Source organism: Dunckerocampus dactyliophorus, chromosome 4 (genome assembly GCF_027744805.1).
Source record: "Dunckerocampus dactyliophorus isolate RoL2022-P2 chromosome 4, RoL_Ddac_1.1, whole genome shotgun sequence".
Lineage (NCBI taxonomy): Eukaryota > Metazoa > Chordata > Actinopteri > Syngnathiformes > Syngnathidae > Dunckerocampus > Dunckerocampus dactyliophorus.
In genome coordinates, this window is record NC_072822.1 from 29372247 (window position 1) to 29398076 (window position 25830).

At 40.6% G+C, this 25830-nt stretch overlaps 1 protein-coding gene across 1 annotated transcript in view; it reads left to right on the forward strand.

Moving 5' to 3' along the window:
• Nucleotides 1-3807: 3807 nt before the first annotated feature.
• The window catches only part of si:ch211-158d24.2 (multiple epidermal growth factor-like domains protein 9), a 62715-nt gene continuing 40692 nt past the window's right edge, over nt 3808-25830 (forward strand). Inside the window, exons 1-2 of the mRNA XM_054773018.1 lie at nt 3808-4411; nt 16423-16627. Coding sequence (XP_054628993.1) covers nt 3934-4411; nt 16423-16627 — 683 coding nt within the window. The 5' untranslated portion in view covers nt 3808-3933. The remainder of the gene's footprint in view (nt 4412-16422; nt 16628-25830) is intronic.

Consider the following 25830-nt stretch of genomic DNA (forward strand, 5'->3'; position numbering starts at 1 on the left):
TGCCATTATCAATGTTGATGGTTATTAATGGTAACGGTGATTAAGGGCGCAGACAAGTTTGAACATTTGCAGTACGTGTTTTGATCTGATAAATCTAGTAACTTTGATCAAGTGTAGAATTACTCTAGCTTCTACTCAGATATTAACACACGTGGCAGCTGTTCAACTTGGTTGGAAAAATATCCATGTGTCGCTGACGCTGATGCTGATGCTGGGAACATCAAGGCAGGTTGCATTGCAAGGTTTTAAAGTGTGTGTAAAGCACTGAATGTGCGCTTCCAATAATGCCTTGCTCATTGCCACTTCCATATTACGTTTATTATCATTCATATTAGCAATAGTTCTGCTCCTTGGGTTACCAACGGGGGATAGGGTGGGGCTTCCGGGTGTCGGGCAGTCGACCACTGTGTGTGTGTGTGTGTGTGTGTGTGTGTGTGTGTGTGTGTGCGCGCTTGAGTAAGTAAGAGTGTGTATGAGGGTGCGCGTAGGGGTGTGTTTGTGCGTAGGAGTGTTTATGTGCGTGTGTGTGGGTGCGTAGGAGTGTGTATGTGCGTGCGTGTGTGTACTTTTATTTATTTATTTATTTTAGTTATTTATTTTGGGGGGGGGGCATACAGGGGTTTGCTCCGTGGGGTCAGGTGCTGGGCGATACATCTCTGCCGCCCGTGCCTCCGCCGGGTGGGTGGAGGGTGTGCCTCCTGCATCCCTTGGCGGGGCGGCCCTGTGTCGGGGGTTGGGCGGGGGTTGGCCCGGGGCGGGCCGGGCTCTGCTCCCTGGGGGTGGGGGTGGCGGTGGGCGGGAATTGGCGCTTCCGGCGCGGGCGGGCTTCTTTCCGGCTGTGGAGGCGTCTCTGGGCCTGCCGGTTTGTGGCCCCCGGTACCCGTCTGCCTTTGTGGGGTGTGATCTCTCGCTGGTCTCAGGGGTTGGCAGTCCTCCGGCCCGCTGGCGCCCTGTCCTTGGCTGGGATTACCTCTCTTCGGCCCCTTACTGGTCTTCCCGGGGGGGGGGGGCTCTCTGGGCTGGCTCTTGGGGCACTGATCTTTGTGCTGCCTGCCCCTATGGGCCTGGTGGCCTTCTGGCGGCCGGGGCCCGGCCTTGCTATTTGGGGCGGGGCTCTCTGGGAGGTGGAAGGCGGCCCCTTTCCTTTCATGCACTCTCAGTGACAATCACACGCCCACACATTCCTGCACGTTTATATATATATGAAGTCTTCCTCACATACAGAGATACCTGTACATATGCACACTCACAGTACATACGTACTTCCCCACGTTACTCACTGAGTTAACCAGGGTGTTATTATGTTGTTGGTTTTATTACAGCGACGGTGATATCAGCAGTATGACTATATATATGTATGTGTGTATGTACGGTATATGTGTGTGTATATATATATATATATATATATATATATGTATGTATGTATGTGTATGTATGTATATGTATGTGTATATGTATATTTTTTTTTTTACAATGATGTGCATTACAGTAACTTTGATTCTATTCACTATCATGGATAATCATTTCATTACTACAGTTATGTGTGACTGTTTCAATGCGGTATTATCATGGTGATCACTATCATAATTCATCATTTCATGACTGCTATTGTGTGCGACTGTTTCAATGCAGTATTGTCATTGTGATCACTGTCATAGTTCATCATTTCATGACTGCTATTATGTCTGATTGTCATTGACAGCTGTGTCATTGTGGTTGTTGATATTGATTTGTCCTTTATCCTTGTTCGTCTTTATAGTTGTCACGGACATTTATTTGCTGATGTCGTTCTGTATGTTTCTGTTGTTCTCACAATTGTTGTTGTAGCTGCTGTTGTCCTTGTCTCTTGTCTCTCTTTTTTTTGTTTTTGTCCCCCCCCCCCCGTTTCCTTTTCTCTTCTTCTCTGTCCCCTCCTGCTCCGGTCCGGTCGCTCCAAATTTGCTTTATAACAAGCATCAAGGTCGAATAAATTTTGTATGACAGGGGAAGTGTATATCACACTTCTCTCTGGCAGAGTAAATCTGTTGAGCACTTGACGGCATTTAGTTATACAATTCTATCTGCTTTAAAGGCTGGACAGGACAGGGGTAAAAAAAAAAAAAAAAACATATTAGCAATAGTTCACATTCTGGTGAGATTCTGGCTACCCTGTTCTCGCGAGACAATTTTTCTCCAAACAAGAAATCTTGTCAGGTGACACTCCTAATATTCAAGCAAATGTTTTTGCCTAAATGAAGCATCTTCCATCATAAAAATGCCTAAATGAAAGAAAATACAAATATCAGACATTCAGAAGATGTGATGATATACTGTATAGTATTCTACACTGGTCACTACGTGTCAGTAATGTTACTGTAATGTTGGATGAGACACACAAGCACAAGACTTGATCGCCAGAACAACAGGCTTTTATTGCAGGTTAGTATGATCTGACAACAGGCACGCAATCCCTAAGACGGGCTACTTTTGCAGCTGTTCATGCTTAGAGGGCTCTAATAATGTTAAAAACTGTATTCAGAAGGTCGCAAAACATTTATAAATAACAAATCCTACTTTTCACTCATCACCAACAGCACCTGTACTGCTCCCGTTGCGTCTAAAACTTTGATACTTCTTTAAACTATAAAGCGAAGGCTGCAAATGTAAACAGAAATTTGATGTACAGAGTGGCATGTTCAGGCATCATGTCCTGCATTAAAACTGCCACTTATTAAAACAGGTAGGTTTTTATTTTATACATATACTTGAAAAATATTGACTTGTTTTAGTGCATGTAAAGGTAGTGACTGACCATCCTAACTACCACGTATGGTAGCTTGTCTTCCAAAGCATTTTGAAAGCAGCCCATAGGGGGCGCCACAGATTTTTCAAAATATACAGGAACAAAACAATTTGAACACCATGAGCTGTCCGCTCATAACGTCACGTGTGTATAGTTTAGATGATAAAGTTTGAAGCTTTGAAAATTCAGTCAGTGTCATTGTTCTGTTTGACGATTTGAGTCTAGTCTTAAATAATTAGACTTCGAAATTCTTCCCAAATTTGAATGTATTTTAATTACTTAATTACAATTATTATAGCAAAAAATAACATACAATAATACAATAAATTAATATATATATATATATATATATATATATATATATATATATATATAAAATACACAAATGTATATAATATTATATCATACGTATTTTTATTAATGAATAGCCTTTTTTCTTTCAAGATTGTTTGCAATAATTAATGTTAACTTTTGAACTTTTGAGTGTGAATATATACTGATGCCATGTCTTATGTACCATATATTACGTCCATTAGTGTACAGTAGTGTGTTGATTGCACCTTCATTTGTTATTATCACAAGCTACAGTGTATGTAGAGCATTTGTATAATATGTATATTACATCTATATGCATCATTATTATACCAATCGGTGTTGTATGTTCATCGCACCTTATTACTGTCTGTTACTAGAATTTGCAAATGTGGCCACACCACCTCATTCTGGATATTACGTATTTTTTAATGTCTATTATATCAAGCTGTAGCCTATTACTCTGTACATATGTCATTCTGCACAAGTACCCGTGTGTGTGTAATGGCAATACATTTGAATCTAATCTATTCTAATACACTATTTAACACAGCAATTGTTTCACTTGGTCATTATACTGTCAGGACAAAATACTCTTTGCCCTCTTCTAATGATTGTTGTGGCGTTTGTCCAATCAGCTAACACAAGGTGGGCCTTCAACCCACTGCTTGCGTTCCTATTGGCTTACATCCTGTCAGGTGGGACGGTAGACATGGTAGGTTGCAGAGTGTGGTTCATGAAGCGCCGCCGGAAGATATCGATGGTGGAGTACGCATCCATTCAGGGAAAGGTCTGACAGAGACCGATACTGGGGCTTACATGGAGAGCTGAGACTGAATATGAGATTAACGTCCTTAATGATGTACATATCGTCGGTTGTGGTATTGATTTTGTATGTATATATTGGATTTTCTGTCGCTGCACCTCGCATCAGCCTCTACGATGCGTCGCCTATCTCCAGGAAGCCAGACTCAGCCTCCGACACATGGGAGACCCTCCATACCGACATGCCTCGTCGTTTACCGGACGGCAGGTTCGCTTTGACACCGTCGTCTGCCATTGTTCCAGCTAGTCATATCCCCCAAACCTCCGCACAATCTCCCGCAACGAAGCCGATCGCCACCCATTCCGACTCTGGGATCATTTCAACCTCCCGAGAAATGTCCAGGTTAAGGAGCCCCCAGAAAAGAGCCACTGATCCATCACGCTTTGCGCCGGAGAAAATTCTCCAGACGATGATGTCTATGGTTTCACCTCGTACGGCCAACGATGCGGATAGCATCGACACATCTGTGACATCCGTTGAGAATAGTCAAGGTGAGTGCCGTCGAATGAAACGCAAGTGAAAGTGGAACATGGTGTTTTTCAAGGAATTGGTTATTAAAATGTACGGGGGCGCATAGCGGTGTGGAAAACGAGTGTGTGACATGCATGTCTTCATTTGACGCAGAGAGCCACCACATGAAGCACGTTGCAACAATAGACAGACCCCTCACTTCAAGCATGCTCCAGCTCTTCAAATCATCTAAAAACCAATAGAATTAGGCCTCTTACTAAAGGATGAGTATGCACCACATATTGCAGCGTATTGGATGGGGGGTGGTGGGCATGGGGTTGATCCTGTTGTTGTTCAGTGTAGCAACACAGCATCCACACAGGCCCCATTATCGTTTTGTGTCAGACCAAGCACGGCTTGTTTTGACAGAAAATGATATTCAGATGCACAAATGCATGCCTCATCCACCCCCCACACAGTTGTTATGAATATTGAATATAGAAGAAAGACACCCAAACAAAATGGCCAGGCAGCCCAAACCATGAATGAGCAATGACACTGGCGCCCCTCCTCTTACACATGCAAGCATCCAAATGGATGTTCATTGAGTCCCAGCCACAACAGCAGCAGTCAGTACACTATTTGACACATAATGTTAGCGTAATAATGTTTTTACTGTATGTATTTATTCAGAAGCTCTGCAAATTTCACCACAACCAATTTGAAACGGTGAGCTATTTTTTCTCGACATGGTCTGAATGTGTATTTGCAGACAACAGATTGTTGTCCCCCCATCTTCAATTTTGTTGTGGTAAACGGAGGATTACAAATGAAGATAATGTTTTGAGCGGTACAGTCAGAAATGTTTGGATCTGCTATTGTCATTCTGTGTCATGTCGTGCTATTGTCAAGCAAATACAGGGCCAGTATTGCTGATGTGGATGCTTTTTGCTTTAAACTCTTTTTATGATTTTTGCCTTAAATTTGTTGAGCATGATTACAGTCAGAGTACTTTTTATGCGACTTATTTCTGAGCAATTTAACATTATATAACTGCAACTAGGACTGCAACTAATAATTCTTTTCTTGGTTAATTAATCCGAAACCTGTTGTTTGGGTTAATCGAGTAATCGGTTAGACAGGCCTGTCTCAAAACCTTGTGTAACAGCAGAACATGAAGTTATTCACTTTCGGTGTTGGTGTCATTTTGTTTGCATGTGCCTACTAAAAAAATAAAAAATCAAATCATTATGTTTCCATGGCGCCATGTAAGTGTGCGCTGATTTTAAAGATATTTCCCATTGTTAAACGTACAGCTAATATCACACACATCATATATTGTAGATTTGATATGTAGTATTCTGTAATGTTAAGTTACTGTAATGTTGGTTTTTATTGCAGGTTTGAATGATCTCAACAGACACATACAGTATAATCCCTAACACAGGCTACTGTTGTGGCCGTAAACCACGCCAAACTAAATCTCAACTCTGAACCCTCCACATCACTTCCTGTCCGTTCCCACTCAGCTCCCCCAGTACCGAAACACATTTGCAGCAACACACACAAGAACGAGTCTTATTTATGTGTTATTTTCTCTTATTATGTCTAGTATATTGAGTAATAAGAGTGTAAAGGTGACTACGGGGTTATTTCATGTCTAGAGGGCTCTAATAATGTTGGTCGTAAACAGATATTCCATGCTCTAACTACAAAAATATTCAATTTATAAATAAGGAATCCAACTTTGCGGAAATTCACTCATCACGGTTGGGTCTGGAACCAATGAACTCAGATAAATGAGGGATTACTGTATATGTCTTATTGTAATGGCAAGCATTGTTTATTGCATTGAAGTTACATTTAATTAAATTAGAAATAGATTTTACATCATATACAGTAATGCCAGATCACAAGAGAAATAATGTAAGGATACCTTACACATTGTTCCTTTACTAAACAAACAATATAATAATGGAGGGTATCAATGTCAACAAACTGCCGTAGCGAGTGAAAAAATCCTTTGTTATCGTCCGTTCTCCTTATGTAAATGTACAAGCAATGGCTAGTTTATGTCGACAGCTGTGGACTTAAACGACTGTGTTATTGTTCCGTTGTAAAGGTAAGTCATGATAATATCATGCGTCACCTGGCATAAACCCTGCACGATAAGGAGCCTTGCAGGCATGAGCCAAGTTAACCATTGTCTTTCCAGCAGGCATCTTAAGTGGTTTTGAAAATGTGACAAAGTGGTTTGTTACCTTGACGAAAAAGACAGTAAAAGGTTGGGTTTTGTTTTTTATGGTAAAGGGAGGCCAGCAAGTACGCGCTCGAGAGGAATTTTGCGACTTGTTCTGAATAGCCTGCCCCTGTTTGAATAACAGTCATGCTGTCACAACACGTTGAAGCAGTCATACAGATCCAGTAGAGATAGGAGAGATGTGCGCCCAGCCCCCGTGCTCTTTCCACCATACACACGTTATAAAGTTTATTGCTGTTAAAAATGATGCTAATATTTTCCCACACGATTGATTCAAAGTGATCTTTTAAAGTATGTATGTGCTTCATTACTTAGGCTTAATCAGGGTTGCTAGTTCCTCTGTGCTTGTTACTATAGCAAAGAGTATTGGCTTGCGTAACCACATGCCTGTCTTAGTTACATAAAAGTACTGTAACAGCATCTCAATGGAAGTCAGAAATGGATGTGTTCATTTCAGCCCATGTGCTATGTGTGGTCAGTTTTTATTTTTATTTGAGAGAAAACACACATGTTGTGCGGTGTGGGTCTCTTTGCACTGGCGATTAAGCACAAGTTAGAGATATATTGTGAGGTCTGCAGTCAACACTCGCCACACCTAATCTGAGATCAGATAAATAATAGATATCTGCTGAGTGCTTGTCAGGGTCACAAACAGCATGTGTCACCATATCCTCGGGCTTCCCAACTACACCACTGGGAAGTGAGGAATATGTTACAATATGAATACAAATCTTTCTATGCTGCGTATAATTTTCAAAAAATCTGAATTCTACAAAAGAGAGAATGGATGCTACAGTATATACTGTACATTCATGGTTAAAAAAGATATTACTGAACATCCTTTATTACGAGGAAAAACATGGAGAAAGTGTTTTAGCATGCAGCGTGCAGGGCCTCAGGGAGCGATCACCCAGGCCATTCTACTGTGCTAGACAGTGCTCCCCCTCCTGGCCCCCGCTGGCCTGTGCTCACATTGAGCATTCAGGCCATGGCCCATTTGCTTGTTCCATCAGTTCTATACAGTAATCCCTCGTCTATCGCAGTTAATTGGTTTCAGACCCAACTGGGATTAGTGAATTTATGCAAAGTAGGATTCCGTATGTATAAATGGAATATTTTTGTAGCTAGAGCTACCGCCTTCTAAATAAAATTTATAACATTGTTAGACCCCTTCAAACATGAAATAGCACCCCTATAGTCACCTTTACACTCCTATTACCCAATATAGTAGACATCATAAGGAAAATAAAACATCAATAAGACTCGTGCTTGTCTGTGTTGCTGTAAATGTGTGCTGGTGCCAGGGGAGCTGAGTGGGGGTGGGGTTGACGGGCTGGGGCCGATGTTCAGAGTTGAGTTTTAGCTTGGCGTGGGTTACAGCCTCAACAGTAGCCCGTGTTAGGGATTATTTTGCCTGTTGTGAGATGTTCACATTGGAATGTACCATTATTATTTTCTTTGTTTTGTTTGTTGAAATGTATCGTTAAATTACATCTGTTGTGATCTGCCACTACTGTACTGATGGGAACATTTCTGAGGTGCCTAATGCAATACAACAATGCTTGTTGTTACAATAAAAGACATATACAGTAATTCCTCATTTATCATGGTTAATTGTTTCCAGACCGACCGTGATTTCCGCAAAATAGGATTCCTTAGTTATAAATAGAATATTTTAGTAGTTAGATAATAAAAAACCTGTTTACGACCCTCTTAATATGTTTTTAACATTGTTGGAGCCCTCTAGACATGAAATAACACCCCATAGTCATCTTTGCACTCCAATTACCCAATGTAGTAGACGTAATATGAGAAATTGAACATAAATAGGACTTGTGCTTGTCTGTGTTGCTGTAAATGTGTTCCAGTGTGAGGGGAGCTGAGTGTGGAGCGGACAGGAAGTGACGTGGGGTGTTCAGAGTTTACTTTTAGCTTGGCATGGGTTACGGCTGTAGCAGTAGCCTGTGTTAGGGATTATTGTACCTGTTGTGAGATCATTCTAAACTGCCATAAAAGCCTGTTGTTCTGGTGATCAAGGCAGGTGCTTGTGTGTCCCACCCAATATTACATTAACATTAGTTGCACCTCGTGACCAGTGTGGAATAGTACAGTACATATCATCACAAAGCCTTTGAATGCATCTTCTGAATGTCTTATATTTGTACTTTACGCCATTTAGCATTTCTGTGCTTGAAAATGCAAAAAAAAATTTTTTTGCTGAAATAGGCTTTTTTTTTGTTTTTACGAATGATAGGCCGTATTCAACCACGAAACAGCATAATTAGTTAATATATGTTTCAACAATTGTTATAGAGTAAAGCCGCGAAATGTGAAGCACAAAGGGATTACTGCACTGCACTACAATTTCCTTTTATTATTTCCAGTCTTATTTCAAGTGGTATGGAGTCTTTCTTTTGTGCAAGATGGCGACTTTCATGTATAATTTGTGAGAGGAGTGATCACATTCATTATATGACTTTATTTCTCACATGAATATAGTTAGTCACAGAACAAGTGTGCTGTGGGTTTGACTTTTGGATTGTTTTGACTATATTTTAGTTCTATTATTAGCGTTTTTGCAAGCGTGATGGCATTACGGTCATTCTATGAGTCGGATACGCTGTGCATGTGCGTGTGCATGGATTGGTGCCTTGCTCACCAGTTGTTCCGTAGGAGGGAAGTGTGCCATGCTTGTGCGCGGATCAGTGCGCTCACTCTTAGTAAATGTGTTATGCTATAGGTGTGAAGCACGATACGATTGGGCTTGTGCAGTTCTTCTCAAATAGTGTGCTGCCTGGGGGTCGGGTGGGGGTTTTGTCAGGGGGGCACAAGGGGCAGGGGAACTTTCACTATCAGTGAGTATGTTTCCCTGCACTAAATTAGTCAGATTACTGAAATAATTCTGTTTCTTCATTCATTCACACTTCAGTGTGACATCCCAGTTGACATACATCTCTAAAGCTGCAACAGTAAATGATGATTCATCATTTATGCCATCAATCAATAGTACAACTATTTTGGTATTCTGTTAATCGTTTTTTGATTTAAAAATATAAATATCCTCCGATTTCATCCTCTCAAATGTGAATATTTTTTAATGTCCTTCGTCGTCCATGAAAAGCACACCTGTTATCTTTGTGTTTTTGGCGAAACAAGATATTCACACACATCATGTTTGACTTTGGAAAACAGTGATGGACATTGTTGCCAGTCAATCTGAGATCACCCTTTAGTAGTTTTAGTATAGTTTTAAGTAGCTTTGCACATGCAGCCATCCAGACAACTACCTCATTCATGGTTGCAAACAAACAAGTCAACAACTATGTGACACACAACTTAACCTACCCACTGCACTGGGAAGTAAAAAAGGAGGGACGTTCACATACTCTTTAATAGTTAACTTGATCTAGGGCCTAAGCGATTACTCGATTAATCCAAACAGCAAGCTTCATATTAATCGACTAAGAAAGTAATTGTTAGTTGTAGCCCGAACTATCCCCAGTGTGATTATTGGCCATACGCTGTGTGCCTCCCAAAACGCTAGATGGCTCTGAATGCTTTTTTCATTGCGGGTAAATGTTTGGTTTTTCCAGTTGACCTGTTTGTCACATTAAATGCAGAAATCCTTACATTTATTAATGCAATACATCGTTTTTTCCCAGTATTTCAGAAGCATATGTAGCTTGGCCAGCTTTTCCAATGGGATGTGAGCCTCTGCACATACAAAACCCTCAACAAACTGTAATGCTCGTGCTTGTGGTTAAGAAAGATGTAGCCACCAATGCAATTCCAATTGCGTTGTTAATGTAAGATATTTTTTATGACACCCTTATTTTGTTTACACAATTAGACAGTGTATGGCGAAGAGCAGGTGTTGTGTGTATTGATGGTTAAGATGAGCAGGGAACAAGAATAAATGTGCTTCTTGTCCTCATTTCACTCAGAACTTGCATGGGCATCATAAAACGCTCGTTTGCATTAACTGGCGATAAAACACACTCATACAGCCGCACTAGCGTGCACTGCTAAACTAAGCTAACCCTGCTAGCTTCTAATCATGCTCCATAAGAGAGGAGTTTAAAAGTTTTCTTGGCAACTTTTGCCAGTGTTGCAGGTTGCTGTTTCGGCATGTTTAGTTCGGGAGGGGGCGAGCTAGTGTCTGTGAGGAGATTCTGCCACGATTGAGAGGTCCGCCGGAGAAATACTTTCCCCCACAAACGTTCCTTCTCCTCACAATGACAGAATTTCATTTACATTATGTTAATTTCTGCAAAATTCTGTGCTTAACAGTATATTCCGTTTTTATTGGCCAATTCTGTGGTTCCGTTAACGCGGAAATCATAGGGCCCTATGCATCCTTGCAAAGACTCGTATAATAAAAGCAATATTGTTGCAAATTTTTTATCTGTTTTTATATCTGTAAAGCACACAGAAAAAATAAGTAGATTGGATCTTTGGTCTGCAACTTGGACCAGGCTCTCATACGACAGCTGTCCTATCTAGCCTGACTGGTGTGTGTCCCACCAAGTCTTAGAGCATGAACAAGATGAGAGATGTCCTATCTAGTCTGACTGATGTGTGTCCCACCAAGTCTTTGAGCATGAACTAGACTACAGATGTCCTATCTAGTTTGACTGGTGTGTGTGTCCCACCAAGTCTTAGAGCATGAACTATACTAGAGCTGTCCTATCTAGTCTGACTGTTGTGTGTCCAACCTAGTCTTTGAGTATGAACTGATGAAGGCTGCTCAGATGAGAGCCGAAACGTCTTATAAGACAACCTGAACAGTCCAGGTGCGATCGATTGAATGCCCTGAGAAAAAGTGCAATTTTCCTTTAAGTCTATAAAAATGCACATTGCAGCCGATTATCAATTATTCACGTTTTTTTGCCATTTGCTATGTAACCCCTGTGAAAAGTGGGTGTCTACTGTACTGCAAATGAATCCACAAAGTCAGAATGAAGAAGACGTGTCATTTAATTATTGTGATCGCTGCTCTGCATACAAAAAGCAGATGAGAAATTATGGACGCGACCATAAAAAGAAGATATCAACCTGTGATACAGACCGCCAAACAAAAAAATGGTCATTACCTTGATTGAACCAAATAGATAAGAGCCTCCCTTTGGATAATTACTACTTGGCTGATGTTTCATCTGAAAAGAAGTTATTTAATCCTAACTGATGCAGCGAGTAGCTTGTCAGTTGCTAAACCATTTCAAAAGACATCCTGAGGTCATGGAATAAAGATGTTCATTTGCTTCAGAAGGGTCAATTTGGCAAAACATACAAGGAGATTGCTGAGACGGCTAAAACCAGTTTAAGAACTGTCCAATGCATCATTAAAAGTGGAAGGACATAGGGATACATTGCACAGTGGTCCAAATCTCCCTGTTACGTTTAGCTATGGTGCGTGACATCTTACCCCTGGATGCCAGGACAGAGTGGCTGGTGCAGTCAATAAAGTTCTTTATTCAAACAAAAGATGAACTCCCAAGGAGCGGCACTAGATAAAAATGTAAAGTAGCAAACAAATGAAGAAGCTAGAAGGGAATGCCAATGCCAAACAAAAGACTCACCAAGGGAGGTGGATACAGGAACACGCACATAGGCAGCATAAATCCAGGTAACAATGTCAACATAAGCCAAAAACGCTCCAGGTGAAAAACAAACACACTTAAGCAAATGACAGTGGACAGAAGTAAATGTCGTGACATTGCGGAAAATGCCACAGCAAATGTGTGTTGTAATACATTTTTTCATTTGGCCAGGCCTTGCTTGAAAACTATTTTAGTCCAGACAGAGACGTGGGGGAGGGGGGTGCCCCCCATATATAATGGTACGGGAAACACTGCGGGTAAATGAAGATCTTGAAAAACCTGCCCACGGTGGACAGTAAATACATAACATTGTGCTCACACTCACACACTGGCCCGGTTGACTGATAAAAGAATTCCTATACTTCACATCCCAACAGGTGATCAGTGAATGTCTGCAGATAGAAAAAGAAACAACATCAGCTGTATCACAGAGTCAACTGAAACAGGTGTCTATTTTGACAGTATGGACTGGCATTGATCCTCTGTAACTTCAGCACATTAAGTAAGATAGGCACAATTTACATAAAATTATAATATACCAATATAAGTCCCGGACACATTGTCATCAATATGCCTGACTTACATTACTGCTTGTAACTTTGAGTCAGTCACTAATTTCCACCGGTACACCGGTGCTCGTAAAGTTAGCGCTCTACCAAATGTGACTAGTGTAAATAAACGTCTTGGTGATAAAGGTTCAGACAACTCCAAACATCTACACTACAACATCATCTGAAGCAGTTCACAATCGATATTTACCTAATAACATGATAAAAACATAACACCTTTTAAGCAAAATACATCTACTTACCAGAAATGTTTCCTCAGTCAGACACTCAGTCAGTGGGCCTAAGTTATCTAGTTGAACAGTTTTGCTCTGCTCGACCAATCAGTACAGGGGGCCTACTTCTTTGCTCTGATCAACCAATTAGAACTGGGGGCCTGCAAGCTGGCTTTGAGGCAGATCAGACGTCAAATCAGAAGTCTGATTGGTTAAAAAAAAAAAACAGCCTCATTGATAATAGTTTGTATGTGACAACGACCTGTCAAGCTCGCCAGGATGTAAGGCAGGGGTCACCAACGTTTTTTCTTGCGAGAGCTACTTTTAGAAAATGAAAATGGCCACGAGCTACTTATTTTTGTAGAAATGATTTTCATACCTTATTTCAACCCAAACAGATCAAATATGCTTGTTTTACCAAAACATTCACAAAATGCTGGTATCCACAACTCACATTTTATGTTTCAGAATACTTTTCTTTCTAGTGTTCTCACATTATTAACTGAAAACCTGAATGAAAAGCAGGCTTGCGGGCACCTCATGTGGTCGTGGGGGCTACCTGGTGCCCACGGGTGACCCCTGATGTAAGGGAACCTGTTTCTGAAGGCCATGGGCAGATTACGTTAACATGGCAACACATGATGGATTGGACAAATAAAATCTAACATACACATACACCACTGGAAGCACTTCAGACAAGAACCACGCTACAAAATGGAGATAATTGGGTTTTGGGATTAAGTTAAATTAGTTAAATTAGTTAGTTATAATTTAATGGAACACATACAACAATTTTAGTTTGAATTGTAGGTCATTGCTTCTAGTAATGTTGAGGCCAGCAGAGAAGGCCTTGCTGGCCCTTACTGCACACCACTGGTATTAATATATTGTAGGTTTGTTCTGATACAACTGACGTCACTCCCGCTCCTTTGTTAGCACATGCTGTTATGATTACATAGTATCAGCATGATTGATCCTTGTGCGGCTGGATTGCATAACTTGCTGTGGCTCGGGTTGCAACTCAAGATTATTTTCTTAGTTGATTAATTGGTTATGCCCTAGAGCAGGGGTGTGCAAACTACGGCCCGGGGGCCATATCCGGCCTGCCAAGTGTTTGAATCCAGCCTGCCAAATGATTCCAAAGTATTTAATATATACTTTAATATAAACTCCATGGTGGGCTCTCCTACTCTGGGGCTGAGGTTGCCGTGGTGGTCAAAAAGCTTCTCTGTGGCAGGGCCCCGAGCGTGGAGAGCCGCACGGAGTTCCTTAAGGCCCTGGATGCTGTGGGGGTGTCGTGGTTGACACGACTCTGCAGCATCGCCTGGACATTGGGGGCAATGCCTCTGGATTGGCAGACCGGGTTGGTGGGCCTCCTTTTTAAGAAGGGGGACCGCAGGGTGAGAGGTTCTGGTGAGGAGGATCTGCCAGATAGGTAAATCTTGGATTCAGAAGGAGCAGTGTGGTTTTCGTCCTGGTCATGGAACTGTGGACCAACTCTACATGCTCGGCAGGGTCCTTGAGGGTGCATGGGAGTTTGTCCAACCAGTCCATATGTGTTTTGTGGACTTGGAGATAGCATTTGACTGTGTTCCTCGAGGCATCCTGTGGGAAGTACTCAGGGAGTATGGGGTAACGGGCCACCTAATTCAGGCTGTTCGCTCCCTGTATGACCAGTGTCAGAGCTTGGTCCGCATTACTGGCAATAAGTTGGACTCGTTTCCAGTGAGGGTTGTACTCTGTCAGGGCTGCCCTGTGTCACCGATTCTGTTCATGACTTTTATGAACAGAATTTCAAGGCACTGCCTTTGAAGGGTTCCGGTTTGGTGGCTGCAGGATTGGGTCTCTGCTTTCTGCATATGATGTGGTCCTCCTGGCTTCATCAAGCCATGATCTTCAACTCTCACTGGATCAGTCTGCAGCTGAGTGTGAAGCGGCTGGGATGAGAATCAGTACCTCCAAGTACGAGTCCATGGTTCTTGTCCGGAAAAGGGCTGAGTGTCATCTCCGGGTCGGGGATGAGATCATGCCCCAAGTGGAGGAGTTAAAGTACTATGGGGTATTGTTCACGAGTGAGGGAAGTGTTGGAATGCAAGATCCAAAGGCGGATTGGTGCAGCATCTGCAGTGATGTGGACTCTGCATCGGTGTGGTGAAGAGGGAGATGAGCTGAACGGCAAAGCTCTCAATTTACCGGTCGTTTTCTTCGTAGTGTGGCTGGGCTCCCCTTGAGAGGTTTAGCCTTGGAGGGGCTTCCCTGTTTTGGCTGCTGCCCCCAGAACTCGACCTTGGATAAGCGGTAGAAGATGAATGGATGGATTTATCACTGAAGCTTGCAACATGACTTGCAAGTAGTCAGAATCAATCTGAGACAACCTTTTGATGGTTTAAGTAGCTTTTCACATGCAGCGATCCAGACAATTACTTCACCCATGATGCCAAACAAACACAAGTTAACACATACAGTATGTGACACACTGAACTCTCTGAGAAGTCAAAAGGAGGGACATTCACATTCTCTTTAATAGTTAGTGTTTGATCATTCATAGTTCATATTGTATTTTCATGTACATTCCAGGTGTCTTATTCAATCAAACATTATTCATTAAAAAAACTGTAAAATTCAATGTCTTTATTTGATGTTTATATGCTGCTCCTGTTTTATGGTCTGATGTTTAATTGCTCCTGAAAAAAGGGACACAGGCACATGTAGCAGATTGTATGACACTTTTAGATTAAATAAGACAAATAATTCCAGGTGGAATTCCAGGCATGCCTGTATCAAATATATAGTCTGGCCATTTTTTTTTTTACTTAGTGTGGCCTACGAGTCAAAATGTTTGCCTACCCCTGTTGCTGGTTCCAGATCCTACCCGACCAAATCAATGTGAAGCAGACACAAACAGTTAGCAACATATCAGAAAAGAGGCATAAATGTCCATCACTGTTTTCCCAAGTCAAAGCTGATGAGTGTGAATATCTTGTTTTTCCTAAAACACTAATATTATAGGTCTGCTTTCATGGATGACTAAGGGCATTTCAGAGGGTAGTTACATTTTTAAATAAAGAAACTATTAACGAATACCAAAATAGGTGTTGAGTAACTGGCTAATCGATGACTCATCAATTCGTTGATTAATTGTTGCAGCTCGAGCCGTGATTTTCAACCTCTTCGACTCAGTGTCTGTGTGTGGGTGGGTAAAACTGAGCTTTTTGGTTTGTGGATGGGATGGATGGCTGTATGGATGGATACTGTAGTTTCTGTACAATGCTGCGTATAAAGGTGAATTAAATACAAAAGGCAACTGTTATTTGTTTCTTTTGGTTTAAATGTACAATTACAGTCATTATCTACATTAGCACCATTTAACCCTTTGTCCTAACTACCATTTTCTCCTGTTTGTCCAACCAGACGGCTTCTGTAACTGCAGCACTGCAGGAGAGGGGATTTTGTATCCAGATGAGTGTAACCAGAGCACTGGCCAGTGCTCATGTCTGGACGGCTACAGTGGTCTACAGTGTGAAGACTGCGAGGAGGGCTACTTCACCAATGGTACCAGTGGCTGCCTACCCTGTGCCTGTGACTCTTTTGGTGCAGTTAGCCACCTGTGTGACAGGTAATGTGCTGTCCTGCTCCTATGCTTTATTTACTCCTCACTTAACAAAATAGATGCCTACGCACTAAAATAAATGCAAAATAATACAATTTTATACTCATTTGTAACCATCTGCAAGCCATGCAGGAAAGCTCTTTTGCACACTTCCCCAACAGGAAGTAAGCATGCCTGCAGGTTATAATTTAGTATATAATAGTATAGTTTTGGGTACTCCGGTTTCCTCCCACATTCCAAAAACATGCATGTTAGGTTAATTGGTGACTCTAAATTGTCCATATATATGGTATGAATGTGAGTGTGAATGATTGTTTGTCTATATGTGCCCTGCGATTGGCTGGCAACCAGTCCAGGGTGTACCCCGCCTGTCGCCTGAAGTCAGCTGGGATAGGCCCCAGCATGCCCCCGTGACCCTAATGAGGAGAAGTGGCATAGAAAATCGATGGATGGATAGTATAGTTTTGTATGTTGTTACTTATTATTGCATGCAATTACTAACATTTTTTTGCCATTGGTGGGTGGTCTGAGAACACAAACCCCACGAATAGGGATCTACTGTACTATCCTCAACAAATGACTTAACACACAACCATTATTGTGTAAACTGCTGGCAACCCAAGTGAAGAGCAAGATAATTTTGTCTTACCTACATGAAGTATGGTGGAAGTAGAATCTGGGGCTGCATGAATGTGTGATCACCTGGGCAACCCGGTCTGCCAAATCTAGGTCTTGTGGCTTGGAATGTCACCTCTCTGATCAAGCCAGAGCTTGTGCAGTTGGTTGAGAAGTTCTGACGAGACATGGTTGGACTCACCTCAGCCCACCGTTTGGGTTGTAGAACCAAACTTGAAATTATGGCTGTTTCTGTTACTCGGGGTAAGTTCCCAAGGCTGTGGCAGAAATTTTGTTCTCAATGATTGATGTTCTTTCTGTTTTTTACCTGGCTCCAAAAGCTTGTTTGGTGGTACTATCAAATGGAGCATGTTGCTTCTACAGCGTCATCGGCCTGACCTACATAAAAAAAACAACTCGACACAACAGGAACCTTTTAGTTTCAAGATCGACAATTACCAAAGCCCCTTTTCCACCAACTGGCCAACAGGAACCTTTATGTGAATAATGCTACTGAAACAACATTCTTGTTTGGGCTGTAAACATTCCACTCGGTGATCTCACATTTCAGAAACAATAGTTATGAGTTCGTAATACAGTAACCCCTCACCACTTTGCGCTTAGAATTTCACGGTTTTATTCCATCACATTTATGTCAAAAATACTAGTATATTAATCACTCAGTCATGCTGTTTTGTGGTTATTATTAGCCTATTATTAGATTTTATTTATGTATAATATATGTATAATTTATATAATATATCTAAATTTTACATATTTTTTGCCTAAATTAAACATTTCAAATGGTTAAATGAAGTAAAATACAAATATAAGGCATTCAGAAGATTCATAATGAAACGCTAACATTGCATATTGGTTGTCCACCTATCACCAAACTTTATGGATAGCTTGAAATCAACATTCCAAACTGACTGCCATTTTCCCTGCACAACTTCAGAGCCTGCATGTCAATGTTCGCTCACATATGTGGTAAGCTTTTTTTTGAAGCACAGAGTAAAACTGTTACATGGAAACAGTAGTGCGTATGCGAACAGCTCTAGACTTTTCACAAGTGCTCAAAGTAGTCATCCAATCAGCTCTGTGACTGCCCCCTAAAGGTTCACAGAACTACTCTTACCTTTGTAGATGGTGCCCGAATCGACCTTGGACTTCATTTCAGCCCCAATTCCCACAGGCCGAACCTGCATAGTTCCAGCATATAGTTCCTGGTTCCGGGGTAAAGTTCCTGCGGGGGTAAAAGAGTCTCAAGAATTAAAAGTTTCTGGACATTTGGTGGAAAAGGGGCTTTAGACCGTCTGAGCCTGGCCACTGCTAACGCAGAGTAGGGGACCCCTCCTGAAGCTAATTATTGTGAGTACACTAATTAGCCATGCTGTTGCTCTCATTAAGTAATGTGAGGCTTCATTCTTTTCACCACTCAGGGACCAATGCAGTGTTGGCACTGGAAACGAAAGACACTCAATGAGCTCACCCAAATTCTGCTAAGGCATCTACCATGTAAAAGAAACGTTAAAAATTCATTCTGCCAACCTGAGGCTGTTTAGACAAGATGTTATGAATTGCTGCCGCTGGCTTTAAAGTTGTTGGATTATATGAAACAATAGACCAAAAGACTTGAGGTGTACTCGCACTAGGCCACTAGTACCGCCACGCTTCTCCTCTGTTGGCATGATTTCATGATAGTCATAGAATGACTGTAATGCAATTGGTTCATGCGAATTCTTGATGATAACCAACACAATTTATAATAGAAATAAAATACCAAGACTCAAAGTCCAACTCACAGCACACACTCACCTGCAACTACATTAATGTGCGGTGTCATTTAATTCATGTGATCACTGCTCCCACAAAAATGACCAACCTTCATCGGAATGACTCAAAAAAAAAGACTAGAAATAGTCCACTTAGTAGTAGTAATAGTAGTTATACACCAGAATAGAAAATGACATTTAATTAATGCAAATAATTAATGACAGAGGCAACCGTATACAAAATAAATCTCCAAATACGACTAGATATACGACTTGATTGTGTCCATGTTTCAACTGTTGATTTGAGGTGAAGGTGAAAAGTTTGGAGGTAGTCCTCCTTCTTCATGAGTTCATCCACTTTGTGCAGTGCACCAGTACCACTGGCAGCACAACAGCCAGCAAGCCGTGTGTCAAAAATAGACTTTTAGACTTTTTTTTTTTTCGTTGGTTGATGTTTTGCTTCTTATTATCTTGCAGATTTTTTTATTATCTTACAGGACAAACATAAATTCTTCATGTACTCTAATTCTACCTCCCTTCATTACAGAGCAGTCACTGCTCATTCAAACCAAGTCTGAGTATCCCATCCAATCTTCAGGTCCTGTCAGATGGGCCCTTCTGCTCTTTTGCAACTTCTGTCACCAAGCAGAGAAATAGTTGCTGTAAGAAAGAGTGACACAGCAGGAGCTCTGATGGAATGTCAAAAGCAGCAACAAGCCAGATTAGTTTTGCCAGCACCGGACTGGTCCCAGCCTGTGTGTGCCTTTTAATTACACCGTGAAGCAGGTGTTTGAAAATCAAATATTGCAACAAACTGGAGCATGAAACACTGCTGCATCACTGACTGACACAGCAAACCACGGTTCCTCAAAAATGGCATTGAATATTTCACACGAACAGTTCCTGGTTAAAGTGACTGAAAACGGGATAAAGATTCACAATGTGGCCTTGTCGGACAAAAAGCCTAATATGGAAGGTTTTGCAAATACAGTAATCCCTAGTTTAACATGGTTAATAAGTTCCAGACCTGACCTTGATAAAATTTCCTGTGAAGTAGGATTATTTATAAATCAAATATTTTCTATTTTATCTATTTTACTAGTGTGTGTTTATATACAATTGTGCTCAAAATTATTCATACCCTTGCTAATTGTTGTGATTTTTTCATTTAGTGATGGATGCATTCAATTTTTCAAGTTTGTGAATCAGTTATAGGTGAGTAACAATTGAAATAATGAAAACAATCTCTTTCCAAAAAATGATGTAGTTTTTTTAGAAATTATTTCATTTTGAATTTTTGTGTTTTTCATTGCACCTGAATGTTTCCCTGTGCTCGGTGGTTGGGGACCCCTGCCTTACAGCATGCTGGGGATATGATGTGCTCTTTTACACATTTGAAAATACTGAGAATGACACTTTTATACAATTGGCTTCTTTATTTTACAATGTAAGTTTAAAGTTTACATCAACAAATGTAATAGTTAAATAATATAAATCAAATTGAATCGTATCGTTTGTACACTGTATTGAATTGTTCTGTTTTTAAAATATATAGTTTTTGAATAGTATCTTAACTTGTGTATCTAACTTCTGTATGGAAGCGTTTACCACAAAGAAATTTACTTAGCAAAACTTCTTTCTATCTGCGATTAATTGTGATTAATTATGACTTAACTATGGACAAAATATGATTAATCATGATTAAATATTTGAATCGATTGACAGCCCTAAAATATATTACAATATATTACAGCCATCTAGACATCTGGCCATTTTGTAGTCACCTTTACACTCCCATTACCCTATATAGTAGACTTAATAAGAGAAAATAGGCCATTTAAGATTCATGCTCATGTGTGTTGCTGTAAATGTGTTCGGGTGCTAGGGGAGCTAGGAGGGGGGTGGACAGGAAGTGATGTCAGGGATTCAGAGTTGAGTTTCATCTTCAAGATTCAAGAGTTTTATTGTCATATGCATAGTAAAACAGGCAGTTATACAATGCAATGAAATTCTGATTCTGTTCATTCTCCCCAAAAAAGAAAGAAAACACAAGAAAATGAATAAGAACAGAAGAAACATAAATACCAATAAATTAAGCAACAACAGAAGAGACATTAATACAAATAAATAAATAAATAAATAAAGTGTTATGAGTGTGTGCGTGTGTTGCGTGCGGCATGTGTGAGTGCTTCGTTAAGAAGCCTGATGGCCTGTGGGTAAAAGCTGTTTGCCAGCCTTGTGGTCCTGGACTTAAAACTCCTGTAGCGTCTGCCTGACGGTGGGAGTGTGAAGAATGAGTGTTGTGGATGTGTGCTGTCCTTGATGAGGTTGATTGCTCGCGACAGTGCATCTATAGAAGCAACTAAGGATTGTGGTGGACATGCCAAATTTCCTCAGTCTTCTCAGGAAGTACAGTCTCCTTTGGGACTTCTTCATAATTTGTTGGGTGTTGTGAGACCAGGTGAGGTCCTCGCTGATGTGTGTGCCAAGGAACTTGAAGGTTTTCACCCTCTCCACCTCAGTCTCATCAATAAACAGGGGTTTATGCCTTGTTCCCTTGTTCTTGGGTCGATGATCATCTATTTAGACTTATCTGTATTGAGAAGGAGATTGTTATCTTGGCGTGGGTTACGTCCGCAACAGGGGTTATTATATAGTTAGGGATTATTGTGGCTGTTGTGAGATCATTCAAACCTCCAATAAAAGTCTGTTTTTCCGGCAATCAAGTCTGGTGCTTGTGTGACATTACTGACACCTACTGACCAGTGTAGAATACTACATATCATAACGCCTTTGAATGCATGTTCTGTGTGCCTTATTTTATTTGTATTTTACTTCATTTAGACATTTTTGTGCTTGAAAATGTTTCATTTTGGCAAAAAAAATACATAAAATTTGCTTAAATATGCATATTTTTGGACTAATAATATTCAACCACACAAAAGAATGATTTATCAATGAATGTATTTTTGAAAAACTGTGAGAGTGAAGCCATGAAATTTGAAGCGTGAAGCAGTTGAGGGATTACTGTATTTAAAATTGCAGTTATTCTTTTATTTAAACAATATATTCAACAATATACAGAAAATGTCAAACCTCTGCCAAGGATTGTTTTCCTGGGTGATACTCTTCATTTCAGTAGATAGGGAGTACCAACGACCTCTCACTGTGAGCTTTTTTCTTTCTACTTCTTCTGTTGGATTTGGTGGATTACTGCGCTACTTTGCCAATGCAAGCAGACTATAGATGCCTTTATTTGCATCGTCTTCATTTCAGTAGTTCTTGACAAAACTTGTATTGTTTCATTTCAAGCACCCTGACCTGCTAGTTGTAATTCCACAGTCCAATGCACCACAAAGTATGTATCACATTGAATTCTGGATTGCATTCAGAAGACATATAATGGGGGCGGCATGGCTCAGGTGGTAGAGTGGTTGTCTCCCAACATGAAGGTTTGCTGGTTCGATCCTCTGTCCTCCCGTGATCATGTTGAAGTATCCTTGTGGAAGTGGAAAAGCGCTATACATTTACCAAGATATTTTCAGTCATCTAAATCCTCAAAGTCAATGTCTACACTACAGTAATAATGTATACAGTATTAATAATTGTGTAGCATGATGCAAATGTGGTATGTATGTCCCACAACAAATTAATACCTTTATGACTATAAATTAAAGTGACACATCATGGAATACTAATACAAGGTCAAAATGTTGTGCAGTGAAGTGTAGAAAAAAAGGCAAAGATTCTGGGAGAATTTGCATTCCTGGAAGCATTTGGATATCAGTCGCCAGCTTGTTATTCTAGTTCTTACATTACCCACAGTGCATTTTAACAGCTCGTTTGGAGTGTCAAGTTGCTGACTATTCCCCTGGTGGTCAAAGTTTGGAGTGAATTGTCAATTTGGGGGGTGCCCCACTCTACTAATATAATGGTAGGAACTTGTGACAGGTTGGACTTTGGTTTTGGTTTTCTTATGTTTGCACAAATATTCCCTGTTGTGACTCTTATTTTGTATTCCTGTTTTCTGTTTGACACCGTAGGCAGCAACTTTCCTTTGGTTTGAGTGTGCTGGTGAGCACACCCGCGTCTGATTAATAATCAGGGTAACTATTTAGTTCTGTTGGACACTGTGCTACTCACCACATCATTGAGTTGTGTTTGCATAGTCTATGCTACTTTTTGGACGCTTTTGCCTTCTCCACCTCATATAGTGAGTTTAAGTTGGTCCGAGCAGAATCTGCTATGCTGTCTTTATTATCTGTACTTAGACCTCTTTCAATAACACATTTTGCTGGATGATAATTGTCCTGCAAATTATTGTCAATCAATATTATTGACAACATTTGTTGAGACCATTTTTTCAATTAATTATATGGCATAATAATGACAGTCCATCGTATCTAAAGCAATAAACATTAATTTCTCAAGAGTAACATTGCCTATGGCATTTCGTTGACAACTTGCTGCCACGTCTGTTCCAAGGTGCGTGTGGTGGATGTCTGAGGCAGGAGTGGTGAGGCACGAGAGCTGCTTCACTAACACCTTTTAAAAAATAATTTTCAGATGAGAAGAACTATTGCCTACATTGATGACTACCTTTATCCAAATCTAGCATGATAAACCACGCCTTTCGATGACTGCCTACATCGAGTAAGCATGGCAATAAAAAAAAAGTGACCAAACACGGTGCATTGGTGGTTTATTGAAAGCCAAAAAAGAAAAGTGTACATGCTTGTGGCACTGTCAGACCAGACCAGGCATGGCTGAACTACGGTCCTTTAAGCTTTTAATCCTGCCTGCCCAGCTTTTACAAATTGTTTTAATTATACCCTTTCCAGTGAATGCTGCATACAGAGCAGAGTGGGGGTTTATTTACAAATGAGTGCAAGATGTGTGATGAAGATGAATGGCAATGTGAACTTCAGATGACAAAGTGATAATTTGTGTTTCTTACCTTGGATTTTTTTTGTTGGTGCGTTGTTTGTCACATTTTGCCACATCTATCTTCTTCTGGGCCACCCCAATATCCAAATATTAGAACCCATTGTGTCCTGCTAGGCAAATAGTTTGCCCTGGACTAGACTTTGCTACTACAGTGGATCCCCACACATTCATAATTCAGCATTTGGAACTTGCGCACATTTAGGAATGATTGATTAAAACATACAGACATTTTTATATTTAGGAAAACCCACCACTTGTGCATATAATCTCCATCATTGGACCGTTTGTTGGTGGAGATGGGTTTAGGCAAAGTTCAACTTGCTTGAGGAGGGGTTGATACAGCGAATCAGCTTCATATTTACACCGCTACTCACGCATCACAAACCGACGGGAGATTACCAACCCAAATGAACACCTTACACACGGTGCAACCAAAAGCACAAGTGACAGGTGTGTGTATGATGTGGGTATCGAGGTAGACGCTTGCACGTGTTTTGTAACACTGCAGAAAATGATGGGCCAACTCATCTCCCGTGCAACATACCTGTATTTATTTTTGCAAACGCTGCAAAACAAGGAAATATAGGTTATTCGTGGGCACCTTTGATGTGTGTCTGCACACGTCTCATCACATACTGACTAACCACTTGTTCTTACAGTATTACAATAAACAAAACACAATACACATGTTACTGTATGAGCACATACCTTAATGAACTCAAAGTACAATGTCAGTGTTTTTAACCATTGTTTAACCAATCACTGTTTTATCCTCTTTTCCATTACTCTCATGAATTGTATTTATTAAACTAAAACTATATCCAGCAATAAACCCTTTTACTGTATTCTCATTGTAATCACCCTGAATGAAATAAACACCAAGTATTTTACACTTTCTATGACCATACAGAAATTACATAGTGTAGCTTTAACTTCACATTCACATGTGGGACATACTTTTTCCATCACAGCTTCCTGAATGAATTAGCAATAGCACAGCACATGTGCTCTTTAGCCTAGCTTAGCCTTATACTTAGCTTAGTATTTACAGGAAGACAAGCATCACATGACAATTCATATTCACTCTGTTTGACATACGTTCTGGCTGTACATGTATTCACCTGACTCATGTGCGTCCCTTAACAATATACACGTAGAATTTGGTCATTCACACATTGCCACGGACGAGTCCGCCATTTTCGGTACACAACGAGGAACGTCACTCTAACGAGCTCATTAACATGCATATTCACTCTTTCGCTCGACACCTGTTACACTCTAAAGCACTATTAACTGTTACTACTGCTGTCTATTACTTATATATGGTTTACAAGTCATCTTACCTGCAAAACAAGGAAATATAGATTATTCGTGGGCACCTTCGATGTGTGTCTGCACACGTTTCATCACATACTGACTAGGGGTTTTTAAAATAATCGATTCGGCTATATATCGCGATATTACATCGCACGATTCTCATATCGATTCAAAAGACGTTCAAATTGATGTTTTTATTGTTATGAACGGCCAAGGCCGTGATGCAGGAATCCAAAATGCAGAGTCGAATAGGTGAAAACAGAAAAGGTCTTTAATACAAAAATGGATAACAAAAAGGTACCAAAAACCACACAAGAAACAAAGTACAACCAAAATACATCCGGACCTAGTCGCGGGAAACAGTAACAAAAAACACTGCTAGCAAGGTGAGCTGAGCAGGGAAAAATACAGACAAGAACAAAAAGAGCTGCTAACAAAAAACTAGCAGAAGTACCAAAGAATACAGCTACTGCTGAAGACGTCAAGCAGGCAGGTAGGTACTTACAGGTGAGCAGAGCGAGGGTCAGAAAGCCAAAACACAATGCACAAGAACAA